Below are 15,077 nucleotides of genomic sequence, written 5' to 3' on the forward strand. Positions count from 1 at the left end.
GGTGCTGCTACACATGCCACCCCCACCACCGAGAATGACACAGCCCTAAATGTCAGTGGTGCCAAGCTTGAGAAAGCCTGATCTAAAGGGTCAGATGACAACTCAAAGTGTCATACTGCTGCGAGGTGGCTATGGTGTGAGCTATGAGAGAGACAAAAGTCAAGTGCTATCAGATTGATGTGTAAACAGGTGACGGAAACTCAGTGTTGGCAAGAGTGCAGGGGAAATGGCATCCGCAGACCACATGGGTGAGAAGGTGAAGTGACAGAGCTTGTGGAGAGTGCCATGGGGCAAGATGCATCAAAAGCTGTAAAAATATTTATATGTTATGTCTGTCTTTGCTTTCTTTCCATTCCCATCTTCCCCTCTCTTCCTTTGCCTTCTCTTTTCTTCCCACCCCAGGACTGAGGGGTCAGCTCGGGAGCGAGAAGGCAGTATGATGAGAGGCAGTGCAGGGAGATGCACCGAGACCTGGGCTGTGGTTGGGGAGCCACGGAGCCTGGGGGCTGCTGATGAAGCTGGGAGAGGCCTGGGTGGGCAGGCCTGGCAGCTGAGGACAAGAGGCAGTGTCAGAGTCGGGCACAGAGGCGGCAGGATGGCCTTCGTGGTCGGGAGATGGGCTAGCGTGTGCAAAACAGTGCAAAAATAAGTAGAATATAAGTAAAAATATTGAAGACAATGGGCTACAAGCTTCCTACTGCCAGAGACGATATGTACAAAGATATAAAGGGGTGAGAACAGAAAGATCCTTGGGTGTTGGACTGGAGTTGGAGGTATTTGATATGAATTCATGATTTTATAATACGTGGGTGGCCTAATGCAGGAAAGTTTATGAACATATACGTGTGTGTGTATATATATATATATAATTTCCTACCTCTGTCCGTTGAGAGGTCTAAAGCAATGACACTCCAGAAGCAATGGGCACATCAACCTTCCATATCTTTATAATATCATTCTTTACCAAAAAGGAGACTGACTAGGTGAAGGAAAGTCAACACAAGCCTGAAATATCTTGTGTGGCCAGAAAATTTTTAGTTATTCAATGAGGGACACCTGCGTGGCTCCATCGGTTAAGCACCTGCCTTTGCTTCAGGTCATGATCTCAGGGTCCTAGGATCGAACCTCATATTGGGCTCCGTGCTCAGCGGGAAGTCCGCTTGTCCCTCTCCCTCTGCTCCTCCCCCTGCTCTTGCACGCTCTCTGTCTCTCTCTCAAATAAATAAGATTAAAAATTTTTTAAATGCTCAATGAATAATGGGGACATCAAAAGGACACAGGAGCCAGCTTAGAGGGACTTCCACTGGCCAAATGAGGACAATTTGAGCATCAAAATAAATAATGACAGTAACAGATTTCAACATTTTGGATACAAGAGGAATCCATCAATACTTCCTAATAGAAATGAATGAACACATGAGGGAGAAAGTTAGTTCTCCCTTAGAATATAATGCCGATGAGTAAACACAGAAGGAGTGATGGAAATAAAGAATCACCACGTGGCAAACTTCATAGACGTGGCTGATTCAGGCAGAAGTCATCAATGAATGGTAAAGGTGACAGGTGGAGGTTATAGGAGGAACAGGCTATTAACAGAACCTCAGAGTACTTCCCCACAAACACCAACAAATTTCAAAGGGAAAAAATGGTGATTTTAAGGTGCTCAAGGCCTATATTCCAGTGGTGGGACAGTTTGACATGGTGCATCTTCTAATGCCATGTGCCAAGAAGAGCAGGGGACCACCAAAGACATGTGATCTGAGCCTGGTTCTGAAGCAACACCTGTTAGACCCAGACAGAGAATATGCCTACCGAGTGTGAGACCTGTAACAGCTGCAAGGAGCTCAGGAAGAGAGTAAGTTGGAGGAACTATTCCAGAAGAGACATGACAAATAAAGGTAACTCGGATGCTAGATAAAGCAAGAAAAGACACCTGGGAGATGACTGATGAACTAGGAAGGGGTTCTATAGACTGGATGGTAGAGAGCTGTACCAACGTCAATTTCCTGAACTGCTGGTACAATGATTGTGTGTGTCAACCTGACTGGGTTAAGGGATGCACAGATAGCCAGCGAAATATTCTCTGGGCGTGTCCCTGAGGGTGTTTCCGGAAGAGATTAGCATTTGAACCGGTAAACTAAGTAAAGATCACCCTCACCCTCTGAGTGGGTGTCATCTTCCACTGGGAGCCTGACTAGAACAAAAAAGTGGAAGAAGGTCGAATTTGCCCTGTTGCTTGAACTGGGACATACATCTTCTTCTGTCCTTGGACATCAGTGCTTCCGGTTCTCAGGCCTTCAGACTCAGACTGAATGACATGACCAGCTTTCCTGGTTCTCCAGCTTACAGATGGCACATTATGGGACTTCCTGGCCTCCGTGACCCTGTGAGCCAATTCCTATAATAAGCATCCTCACATATATCTTTATATAGAGATATCTATCTATCTATCTATCTATCTATCTATCTATCTATGTAGATCTCCTATTGGTTCTGTTTCTTTGGAGAACCCTGACTAATCCAAATGCCATGGCGATACAAAAAAAGGTCATACTTATTTTCAGTTTAGTCCAGGGAAAGGGCCCCCATTCAAAGGACTAACCTATTAAAAATCAACCAGGGCAGGAGGCAAATGAGTCAGTGAGTTCTATATCTGAACTCTTGTTTTGGTCTTCAACAACTAGTTACCCGCAAGAGCTTAACTTTGGATTTCTTTAGTTCTCCTTGGGGAACGAATGCCTCTGACTGACTCCACTGCTTACCTTTGAGTTATATGGCCTGAGTCTAGATGGGGGCAGCTCCAGAATTTCTTTTTTTATTGTTTAAAGATTTTTATTTATTTGAGATAGAGCACGAGCGGGGAGGAGGGGCAGAGGGAGAGGGAGAAGCAGGGTCCCCACTGAGCAGGGAGCCCGATGTAGGACTCGATCCCAGGACCCTGGGATCATGACCTGAGCCGAAGGCAGACGCTTAACTGACTGAGCCACCCAGGTGCCCCCAGCTTCAGAATTTCTTTAGAGGAGGAGGCTTGGGGCAGCCTATCTGTAAGGGGAGACCAGGGAAATCTTAAAGTTTCATTTACAAAGCAAGCATACTGCTTTTGTTAGACTGCATGTCTGTTTGGAGGGCTTTGGACAAACTGGTGGCATTTATGGAAGAGCTAAAGTGCCCTCCAACCCAGCCCTGCCACCAGCCAAGCCGTCCCTGATGATACCACAGAATCTACACGGGGCTAAGTTAAGGCCAGGGCTGGCAGCACCTCCAGCCTAATGTCCCAGAGAACAATCAAGACACAGGACTAGTTGATGAGTAAGTAGGGGGGGGCTGACTAACGTCCTTAGGAAGGGGTGGAGCAGTCTGTACTGGCAGGTTGTTTTTCAGAGTGACACCCAGTCAGGCCCAGCCTAAGGTGTATGAATGATTCACATCTGAGGAGGGGAGGCAAGGTCCATGGGAGCTGGGTGATGTCAGGGGTCAAGGCAAGGGAGCAGTTCAAGGCAAGTGGCAGACAGGACAGGAGGACAGGGCTCAGGTACTGCAAAGGCAGGGTGAGCAGATGAAGAGGGAAGAGAAATTAGGAGAAGGACATCAGCCTGGGGCACGAAGAGGGGTAGGGGCAACCCAGGAAATCAGAAGCTTCCTCTTGTTGGGCACTACTCTCCCGGCTTACCAGGCAGGGCAGAGAACAACACAACTTTCAGACTCAATTAAATAATTAGCTTAATTGTTCACAGCATGGAAATGCACTGAGTTGGTTTGGGGCTTTGCAGAGTGAACCTTAAAGGCCCAAGTTAGCAAGAAGGCACAGGCCAGCGAGGGTGGCGTCAGGCAGCCCAACTCAATATCCAGCAGCTGCATGACCACACTTCTGACTCACTGGCAGGCCAGCCAGCTCTGTGTTTCTGTCCAGCAAGCGCTGAGAGGAGCAGACAGTACAGGTGTTTCCACGAGGGAATTACAGCTTCTTCAGAACTTGGCCCTGCACCTTCGGTCACACAGTGTTAGGTCATCTCAGTCCTGAAACTTCTGTTCCTCGTGTGTTCCCCATACAGCAATTTTGCAACCTCTGGCAGGATTTCCTCCCTGAAGTCCCCTTCAATACAAGAGGGCAGGAGAGAGTGGTGTGGAGGGACTGCAGCTTAGCACACCCAACACCCACACGGAGACCTGACCACCCCCATGCAGCCTGCCTGGGGTGCCCCACAACGTTTATGGAGGCTTCACTGGGTGCAAAGCTCTTTCACACAGACGACTCCATGGCACCCAACAATACATGCACGCAGATAGAAAAGGAATTATCATCCCCGTTATATAAATGGGGAAATGGATTCAAGGACAAGTGATTTATTCAAAGTCACAAGAACTCACAAAGGTGAGGCTGGGACTAGAACCCAGACCCCTATACTCCGCCTGCCTCTCTAACTCAGCATTGTAAAAGCACAAGGTCTCAGGGCTTCTGCGGACAGGGCTGCACCCCTCACCCCCAACTCGCCCAACCACGGCAGGACTAAGTTCCAGGGGACTCCTCCACGTCCATGCAGAATCCAGGATGAGGAACAAAGGACCAGCAAGGCCGAAGAGGAGGCTCCGTACCTGCAAGACGAATGATGGAGGGAAGAGCAAAAGGACCAGGAAGCCGGGGAGAGCAAGCAAGGAAAGTATGTGGACACCTCTAAGTTACCTACGCCTTGGGGATCTATGTTCGCACCCTCGCCACAACGCTGTTTACAGAAATATCAATATTTTAATATTTCTCTTGGAGGAAACATCAGCGACCAGCATTTAAGGAGTACTTCCTGTATATCAGAGACTCTGCTAAGTGCTTTCTCTTCGAATCTTGGGAGGTGGATATAATCTTCATTCTTACAGACAAGGAAATTGAGGCTTGGAGAAGTGAAGCAAGTATTCAAGGTCACAAAGCCTGGCCTGGAACAAAGGCTGATCTGACTGCGCTTTTCCTTACACTGTATTAATAATGCCCTGGGCCCGGGCTCTACCATTTAGAGGCTTGCAATCAGACTTAACCACTCTGTTGGGTATAATCACAGGCCAGAAAGCATTCTGAACTAAGCCAACTCTAAGGAGAATGGCTAATAGGTAATTTGAGTTATAGTAATTTCCATTTGAGTTACAACGATTCCCCTAGCCTCAGCCCAAAGAAATAAGAGGTTGGACTTAAGTTATGGTGCATTTCTGCCCCTCATCAAAAAAATGGAGAACTTGGGGGAGAAGCAGCCCGCCTTGGGTATGTATGTATGACTTTGAGAGGGTGTGTCTTGGTTGCTGCCTGGCTACAATGCCGTGTGTGCATTTATCCCCCTAAGTGTGTGTGTTTTGGAAAAATGAGGGAAAGCATGAACATGCTAGACTCTCAAATAGGTTCTGAGGAACATACACAAAAAAGAAGCACATGTCTTACTGCTCTCATTTCAGTCTTCATTTATAGAAAACATATGCAGATCTGTTCTATCAAACATCCTGTACAACAACCAGATACCTAAAATAGATCTGATCTGATAAAAAGAGGCTGGTAGTTAGTTTATACATTTGTCAGATTTAGGAAAGAGGATGTGTCATTTGTAGTTAAATCAAAGCTAAAAGGTCTGGAATGCTAATGATAACAAAGAAAATAAGAAAAATGGGCCCAAATGATCTACTTTCCTAGTGACAATCAATATCAGTTATGTCCAGATGGTTAAATGGCCAGCTGTACCATGTCCTAGTACATGATACCAGGTCCACACAGTCTCAAGGCACAAGAGACAACTCTGGAAGCTTATCTCAAGTACATAAACCTCACTGGCAGGATTTGTTTGCTACTCTTTTTAGAATGGTCTAGTTTGTTTAGACAAGTATGATGTTAACAGAGCCAAGGTTGTATGTTGCTAACTGTATGACTTCCAGTTGAAAAAAAAGGAAAATTCTATTCGCTGGGCCCAAACCACACAAAATTGGATCCAAAGTCTCAGGGGAAGCAGGGTTAGCAACTACTGATAGATAGTTCCCTGGAAAACCTAACAACTCTCCTTAGCAACAGAAAAGTCCGTGCATTAATGAAATGCCAATCAATGTATGCACTGATAACCTATTGGTAAAGAAGGGATCATCTGTCTGTAACTGCCATTTACTTTATTCTCCAACTTATAAAACCAAACAAGTAGGAACCGTGAGGAGCTAAGCGGCCCTTAACTTCTAAAGTAACATTCCAAGACTAGGTAATACTCTGGGCAGCAAAGGGGTGAGGAGGAATATGCATTCCAAGGCCAATAACAAATTACGGGACGCATTTCGTAGAAATTACTCAGTTGAAAATTGCTTTTGAGGGCCGTTTTAATGACTACCTGAATAAGACTAAATTGTTTCCAATATTCGCCGTCACTACTCAAATTACAAGTTGAGAAACTTCTAAGCAATTTTGGGTAGTCGCAACTTGCTGCGGGAAAGCAATAAAGTAACACTGCTACAGAACAAAGCACTTTTGTCTGCCGTTGGAGGGGGGGATCGTCGGGACCTTCGCTTACTCACAAAGCACCACCCCCCACGGTGTTACCAGTTAGTTAATAATAACTATTTCCGGAATCTTTATGCCTTGCAGACTTCCAGCTTTTCCCGGACACACCACCGTACCGGGCGTGACTGGAGGTGGAAAAATGTGACATCCCTGGGCTCCACCGGAGCATCTCAGTTCACCATCGACGGCTGCAAGGCCGAGCTTGGAAAAGAGGCACCTGTGCAAAAGCAGAGCGGAGCCTGCGCCGCGCCCTCGGCGTCCAGCCCGACAGCCCACAGCACGCGCGAGGCAACGCCGATTTTGCATCCCGGCTCCTTCTCACTCCAAAAAAAAACAGCGGGGGCGGGCCATATGCGCTCCCCAGAGAGTCTTGTCCCAGGAGCTTGGAGTGGCTTTGGCGCCCGGCTACACGCCAGGCAACCCTGAGGAGCCGCGGGCCCGGCCCGGCGGAGGTGCGCCCCAGCCTCCCCAAGCGCGCCCCGGCTGGCCCGGGCTCCGGGAACCCTCCCCGCGCCCGGCGCCTGCACTCACCGCCTCACGCTCGCCCGCCGCCGAGCCCGGGAGCGGGGACCCCTGCGGCTGCCGCATGCCCTCGGGGCCGAGCGCGACGAGGACCGGGTGCCGGGCTCCGGCCGGGCGCTGGGAGCGGCGGAGGACACGGCGGGCGGGCGGCGGCACGCCTCCTCTCCAGCGGCCTCTGCGGCACACCCGGAGCCCGAAGAAAGTTTGGCAGAGCGAGGGGTGGCGCCGAGGGGGCGGAGGGGCCGCGTCCCCGCCCTGCCCCGCCCTGCCCCAGGCGTCCGGCCGTTCCCACGGGAGAGCGCCCCCCACCGGCTAGGCGCTGAGCAGTGCGCCGGGGGCGCTCCTGCAGATGCCATCGTGCCCGGACTGGTCCCCAGGAGCTTGGCCGGCCTGGAGGAGGAGACGGCACCCACTTAAGGACGGCGAGCACCCACGGGGCTTACAGAGCCATACCTCGGAGCGCGGTATTAACGCGCTGTCCCTCTCTCCTCACTCTCCTGGGAGAGCTTTGTTTGAAGTGGCTGCGGGTCAGTGCAGCCCACACTCACCCTCCCAGGGGAGGCAGGCTCACTGCCAGGCCAAACGCTTGTTCTAAAACTTTACCCTAAAGCTTCTCGAGGGTGAGGCAGCCCCCAGCGGCCCAGGATGTTCACGTTACTTCTGACCTGGAGCCTTTCTTGGGCACCTTTTTGTTGAAACGGGAAATTTTTAAAAAACAAAGTTCTTGAAAGAGGCTTCTTAACCTCCTGGGGTAAATAGTTCTGGATACTTTGTTTTTCAAAGCTGAAATATAAAGCCTCCACTGATCCACCTTTGGTAAAGAAAGATGCAAAGTGAAACAATGTCCTCAAGACTTTGTTCTCTCTGAACTGTGCAAAGCAAAAGGAAGTCACAGATGTGCTAAAAGTGTGGGCCTTTCTGGTAACTTCACAGAGAGAAACACTGCGAGATGAGGTTCTTCCCACTCATGCTTCAAAACCTCGGGAAACGCTGAGAGCCTGTGCCCACCTGTCTTCCTGTACCCCTTGGCCATTCACTCGACATTGATATTGGGACCCCCTGTATGTCAACTAGGAACCATATCCCAGCACACAGACTGCATGGTAACCTGTCTCCTACCATCCAAGAAATGCTACTTTCTTTGAAGATGATATTTTAATAATGTTTCCTTCCTTATGTGATGGACCTCATCCCAGAGGGCATGACATCCTGCTACATACACCTCCAGCTTTCACAGGGATATGGCTACATTTTGAGTGACATGTGCAAATTATTGTTGCTTCACCTGGGTGTTCAGAAAATTCCTGTGGTGTCCTACAGATGAAGGGTATAGGGAGGGCTACAACTTGCAGAGCTAGTGCTAAAGAAGGATCATGTTTACTGGAACAAGGAAAAACGTGGCAGATGATATATGAGAACAAGGTCAGGGGAGTGAACAGCTCAACTCCAACAGCACAGTGTTGAAAGGGCAGCCCAGCGAACGCAAAAATTCACAATCAGTAGCACTTAGCCAATGCTAACGTGTAGTATGTTGAGTAAGTTGCTGTAACCGTAAATGGGCAACTGTAAACACTGGTGAAAGCCTTCTTTTGTTGGAAATTTTTTCCAGGTTCCAAACAACTTATTAGCAAAGGCACTGGGGAAGCATATTGTGTTGTAACTTGGGAACTTCCTGAACGTGAGCATTGCAAAAGAAAACAGGGATTCTGTAAAGCCAGATGTGATTACCTTTAATATATGAGTCCTAAACAAAGGAGAAAGGAGAAGGGAATATGGTGAGCTGGGTTGTGAAAGGAAACAGACATTCTAGCTAGATGATTTTTTTAATTAATGTGGGTCAGATCTGAGGGGAAGGCAAGAAAGTGAGCCAGAAAAGAACTGTAGAGGGAAAGAGGCAGGGAGAACATCTGGCTTAAAGACCAATGGGCAAGAAAGGACAAAACGGACAAGAGGCAAAGCACAAGTAAAAAGAAAGATGTGGCCCCAAATTATCATTTTTGGAAAGAAGCTTCTGGTGGGATTATCCACCAGAACCTTCTTTAAGTCCTGGTAGGGTCTGTGGTGTCTCACCTCTCTACCAAAATGTTTTTATTAGTAAAACTAAAGTTAACATGAAAAATGACAAACACCTAGGCTGAGGGTATACTTTGCCTTAAAGATCACTGGCTAGAAAATCATTCAAAATGTTTTCAACAAACATTTGCTGATCAGCTTCCTGTGTCCTGAGGGTTATGTTTTGTGTTCCCGGAGATACAAAACTTTAGAACATTGTTTCTATAAAGGGGAAGAAAGGGGCATTCCAGGGTGCTTGATGGAAAGGAATTGTGATGGCTGAAGGAGCAACTATAGCCTTGGAGAACCTGTGTCCACCAGGGTGTACTTGGTGGGGAATAAAGGCTGCAAAACATATACATAAACAAATAAAACTAAAACCCCGCTTGTCACCTACTACAGTGAGAAGCAACATAGAACTCAGGCAAGACTTCTCTTCCTCTCAGGATTTATGGAAAGAGGCTCATGTTCCTCCGTCCCCTACTTGGTTTGGACCTCTGCTTACATGAGCAGAAATTCATAGACTTCTTGTTCTCAACTTTGGGAAGTCTGAGCTGAATCTCTGTTAAATTTTTGCTCCTCTGTACTAATTAGCAATGAAGATGCCTACCGCAGATGAATAGTGTGCGAAAGTGGAAGGGCATGAGGGATGGAAGCGGTACCTGAAATAACAGTTAGCTAGAAGGTTCTGAGGGAAGACTGAGCAAAAGGTTGACTGAGCAAAAGGTTAACTGTGTAGAACCCAAAGGAAAAGAGAGATGGCATAAGCAAGGTGATAGCCCCATAGAGTACCTCTCAATTGCGTGTAACTTGAAGTGGAAAGCAACAGAAAGTCACAGAAATAGGCAACAAATACCAAACAATCAAACTCAAGCTCATTTAAATTGAGCAAACCACCTCATATGATGTATGTGAATCATTCAAAAATACTTCTTAGATACTCTTCCTATCACTAATTAATTTCTGCGTATTTTTATGCTTTAGAAAAGAGTAACCAATTTTGAAAACAAAAGTCATGATGAGAATCTTGTTGTAACAAAAATGAAAATACATTATAAAAGCATTGCAACTAGGGTGGCCCTGGACTCAGATTTGAGCCTGTCATCCAGGCATAATTCACTTGCAAAAGCAGCCTAGTTCAGTTGATTAGATTAAATGGTGAATTTAATTAATGATTAAAACAATATGACACTAATACAAAACTAGAAAGACAAAACATTAGACTAGAATAGCTATGCCATATACAAATCACAGTAAGTATAAAAAATGTTTATATTTGAAGAAAATCTGACTTCCTAAATCAGTAGGAAAGGGAAGGCTTATTCAGTCAGTTGCCCTGCTACAATTCATTGACCTTTGAGGAGAAATAAGGTTAGACAGTTATCAAAACAATTCTCATATGCATGAAAGAGTTAGTTTGTTAAAAAGGAGAAAGAACCATAAAACAATCAGAAGCAAATAAAGATTAATATTTATTTGATTTAAAGTTTGTAAAAAATAAAAACGAAGTCTGAGATGAACTTTTTGAAACATAAGAGCAAGGAAAGAAGGCACAGAAAAAATTATTAACTAAACTGAGTGCATGTAAATTAGATGCTACCACACATAGTAAAAATAGTCCTATAAATTTAAATTTAAAAATCACACTAAAAACTAGGGAAAAAATCATTTGCAACATATGATAGATGAAAGATTAACATCCTTCCTACATTAGCTATTGAGAAGCATGTAGAAAACTAAAAGATTAACATCCAAACAAAAATAAGGCAAGTATATGGACAACTGGAAAAGAAGAAATACAAATGACCAGAAATATATGAAGATAAATTTCAACTGATCTAATAGGAAAACAAGTATAAATGAAAATGGGAGACAACTTGTCACCTATCCAAATGGCAAAGGTTTTTGATTAAAAAGATTCCCAATATGAACTAAGGTGTAAGGGGAATGGGTTAACTTTGTGTGGTATGGGTGGGGAAACAAATTGGGAAAACTTTTCTGGGGGACAATTTGCAATAGACTATATTCCATTCATTCTCAGGAATACAGTTTGCTCACATTTTAACGTCTCTAAATTGAGATGTGTTTTACGATCACTGTCTGCCAGGCAGCACTTAGGATTTGGCTGTCCCTGGCTGCCTATATGCACCAGATTTTAAAGACTGGATTTCAGCTGTTGGAAGAAATCCCGGAGCAAAGAGTGGAGCACATTTTTAATATATGCTGCATCCAAATGCTTCCGATGCATTCAGGCCGAGGACCACACAGAGTCAAAAAGTGACTGCAAAGAATGAGGAAGTTCAGGAATGAATACCTAGCCAGGGCTTTTGCTTCTTCTTTCTGGATACATAAGAATAAAATATAAGCTAATTGTATTTTGAAATAAGTACAGAAAACTCAATAATCATAAAATAAAAGCTATAGTGATAAGAAAGCATTGTGTTTAATTGGCATCATTTTCCTTTTTGGTATCACATAAAATAATAGTGCACATTACAATTTATGAAACCTTGGGTATGGTGAACTGTGATATACCATTTGTTCATACCATTTGACCCAGCAAATTCATATCCAGAAAGTTATCCTAATGACACCATTGGAGGCATGTAAAAATTTTAATACAAATATAAACATTTATATATTTCTACAACTGAAATGTTAAAAACCACCTAAAAGTCTAACCTGAAAGCCCAATAGGAAATTGATCAAATAAATTATCATACATCCATAGGACTGAATGGTATCCAGCCTTAATAATGATATTCTCAAAGAATATATAATGGCATAGGAAGACACTTATCATTTCATATTAAATTTTTTCAGTGTGTCTCTTTTATTTGAATTTTCTTATTTTTGTTTTATTTAAGCAAAATTTGCATAACATGAAATGAAGCATTTTAAAGTGAAAAAATAATTCAGTGTCATTTAGTACATTCACAATGCTTCTATGTCCCCAAACATGCCTGTCAGCCCAAAAGGAAACCCCATACGCATTGTATTTCATATTAAATTTTTAAAAAAAGTAGAATATAAAACTATTTAACTAAATCTGTTTTCTTTCTTTTGAAAACGTGTTTGCCTACATAGAAGAAAAACTACCACCAATAAATACCCCTATATGTTAACTGTAGATATTATGGGCAGGCCAGATTATGCACATTTTTATTTTTTATATACTTTGCTATATTTTCCAAATTTTCTGCCATGAACATGTATAATATTTGTAACTCAAATTTTCTAAAAATAATATTTGAAGTGGTAAATTCTTATAAATAAATAGTCATGTGGAACATATGCTTTTTCAAACATAAATAACTATAAATAAGAAAAGCATATTGCCAAATTGAGATGTGAGGGTTTGTTCAATTTTATATGGTCCAAGAAACCAGAATCTAAGGGGAAAGGATTAGCTTCTTGTTCTACTCATTTTCAGCTTGACTGATTTTTGTGGGGATTCCCTGGAATGCTGATTGCTCACACCTCTGAGCTTGGCTAGTGAGCTACCACAGGCAAACACCGCACTTCTCAAAGGAAAGGTCCCAAGCAAAAGCTAGGAAGCTAGCATTGTAATTGGAAGTCCTTTACCAAAATCCTTTACAATGAGCCTTGGAGACCAAGGGATGGAAAATGGTCATCTGCTACCACCAGGGAAAAGCATGCTTTATTCACTCAAGATAACCACGCCCTAAATCTCTCCTCCCACAAGCAGGCTTCATTTTAGTGACCCCTTCACTCTCTTTACAGTTATGATGAAATTGCATTTGGAGATAATGATGGAGGTCTTCTTTGACTACTTTTCCTTATTGCCCCTCTGACCCCTGAGCACTCATTGTTCCCTAGAGCATTTAATAAAGGAGAACACAAAACAACATGTTTTTCAGAGAAAAACCTGAAAGAAGAAAAGAAATCAGTTCTTAGCTCCTCAGTTCCTGAGTAGATTTCTTTAAACTCATAGCAGAAAAAATAAACACCAAGGTTTGTGATTTGTAAAAGATGGGTTCTCTTGAGTTTCAAAGAGCTACATGCTGAAAGAAGGTTAACATAAACTTTTTTCCCCCCAGAAACAATCAACTAGAAGAAAACAGATGGGAGAACCAGACCACCCTCCCTGAAGACAAGATAAGATATCCTGACTGGGGAGATGAATTTGAGCTGGAGGAGAAGCAATACTGATAGCCCCGTTTCTGACCCCTCACCCCTCCTCAGACTAAGTTGTTATAGCAAAATAGATCCCCCCTTAAGTTAGCAACCCAGGGATAATGTGGCAGATTGTATTAATTAAAAATATAAGCTGCCCCTCCCTGGGGGAGAATTATACCTCTACTTATCCATTTGACTTGCTTTGGCCAATAAAATGTGAGCTGTACTAGCCAGCAGAAAGTTCTCTGTGTTCTCTCTTCCCCTGCCCTGGCATCAGCAGTGTCCCAGGGAGACGCAGCTCCATCTCTCTGGATCCCGGAGGGAAGAGGGCATGGAGCAGCAACATGGCTGACCTGAATGACACCCAAGGAAGAAGTAAACCTTAGTCTTTCTAAGCTGCTGAGGGTTGGGGGTGGAGGGAGAATTCGTCACTGCAGCATAACCTAGCCTATCCTGACCAACGCAAATACAGAGTACTATGCCCTGCCGTCCATCTGAGACTTGGATAGGAACCATTCCTACACATGCGCTCCATGCCACTGTGAGAGGGGAACAGCGATACTGGAGTGGTGACATGGCATAGCTAAACACGGGAGGAACTGAATCCACTCTCTCTGAGTTTTCGGGGCCCCCAGAGAGATGCAGACTAGCACTGAAGTCAGTTCCTTGCAGAAAAGTACCTAAAGGGAAATACTGGCAGCGGATGCAGCAGGGACAGACGTCAGTATGATTAGGAGGGGGGATCACTTCTCAAAAGATGTAGTGAAGCAGGTTCTCATTACCCACCCGCTCCATCCCAACACCTGAACACTGCAAAGTCCATTCGGAACTTAGATCCCACAAGAGGGAAAGAAATGGGAGGGACAGAAGCCTACATATAAATTTCAAATGACCAAAGCCACTGAATTGGCCTGAGTTTACTTGGAAAGTAACATGATTCAATTCTGTCAGTGATAGAAATAGGAGGGTCAAGATAGAGTTTAGATTCACTTTTAGAAAAATAATTATATATTTTCCTGCAAAGTTTGCAGCCTGAGAAATGTGTATACACTACACAGGGATACTTTAAGAGGGTATCATGGAGGCTGCATATATTCAACAATGTGGGGTGCTGAGAGTCCAGTCAGACAAGGCTGAAACCCTGTGAGGACAATGATAACGCCTTGTGTAGTAGGCTAACTTCTCCCAAACCTGGTACTCAAGCTATGACTAGATACTTGCCTTGCCTGAGGCAGGCACCAAGAACTTGCTAATAGCAACACTTTCAGCTGCACAAATATTTATTCTGGTAAACCTGATAAAGAAAAAGGAAATAGTTGCAAATAAATTTTGTTAGAATTTTCTGCATTCTATGCACTAAACTTTTTTCCTTGTTTTGCAAAAGAAAGCTGTAATATGACATTAATATTCTCATATCCAGGATTGATTTTTTTCAGTTGGATTTGATAAATACCAGCCAGATTAATATTTAATGTTCTTGTATAATTTGAATGATAACACAGTTGACTAAGGCACGAATGCACTATAAAAACGATCTGAGCTGTTAACCTTTAGTCCATTTGAAATAGAGGATTGGGGGCGCCTGGGTGGCACAGCGGTTAAGCGTCTGCCTTCGGCTCAGGGCGTGGTCCCGGCGTTATGGGATCGGAGCCCCACATCAGGCTCCTCTGCTATGAGCCTGCTTCTTCCTCTCCCACTCCCCCTGCTTGTGTTCCCTCTCTCGCTGGCTGTCTCTATCTCTGTCGAATAAATAAATAAAATCTTTAAAAAAAAAAAAAAAGAAATAGAGGATTGATTCATTTAAAATGGAAGATCAACAGCTAAGAAGTTTTGAGTATTCTTTTTAATGTAA

General features: G+C 44.3%; 1 protein-coding gene across 2 annotated transcripts in view; it reads right to left on the minus strand.

Annotated features, from left to right (window-relative positions):
- The window catches only part of LPAR3 (lysophosphatidic acid receptor 3), a 98,249-nt gene that overhangs the window by 71,533 nt on the left and 11,639 nt on the right, over nt 1–15,077 (minus strand). The window contains exon 1 of one of the 2 annotated variants that reach the window (XM_034653805.1): nt 7,043–7,225. The exons of the other annotated variant lie outside the window; for it this stretch is intronic. Coding sequence (XP_034509696.1) covers nt 7,043–7,099 — 57 coding nt within the window. The 5' untranslated portion in view covers nt 7,100–7,225. Of the gene's footprint in view, nt 1–7,042; nt 7,226–15,077 lie in introns of those variants that run through there. 2 annotated transcript variants of the gene reach the window in all.

The sequence above is a fragment of the Ailuropoda melanoleuca genome, chromosome 2, assembly GCF_002007445.2.
Source record: "Ailuropoda melanoleuca isolate Jingjing chromosome 2, ASM200744v2, whole genome shotgun sequence".
Taxonomy (NCBI): domain Eukaryota; kingdom Metazoa; phylum Chordata; class Mammalia; order Carnivora; family Ursidae; genus Ailuropoda; species Ailuropoda melanoleuca.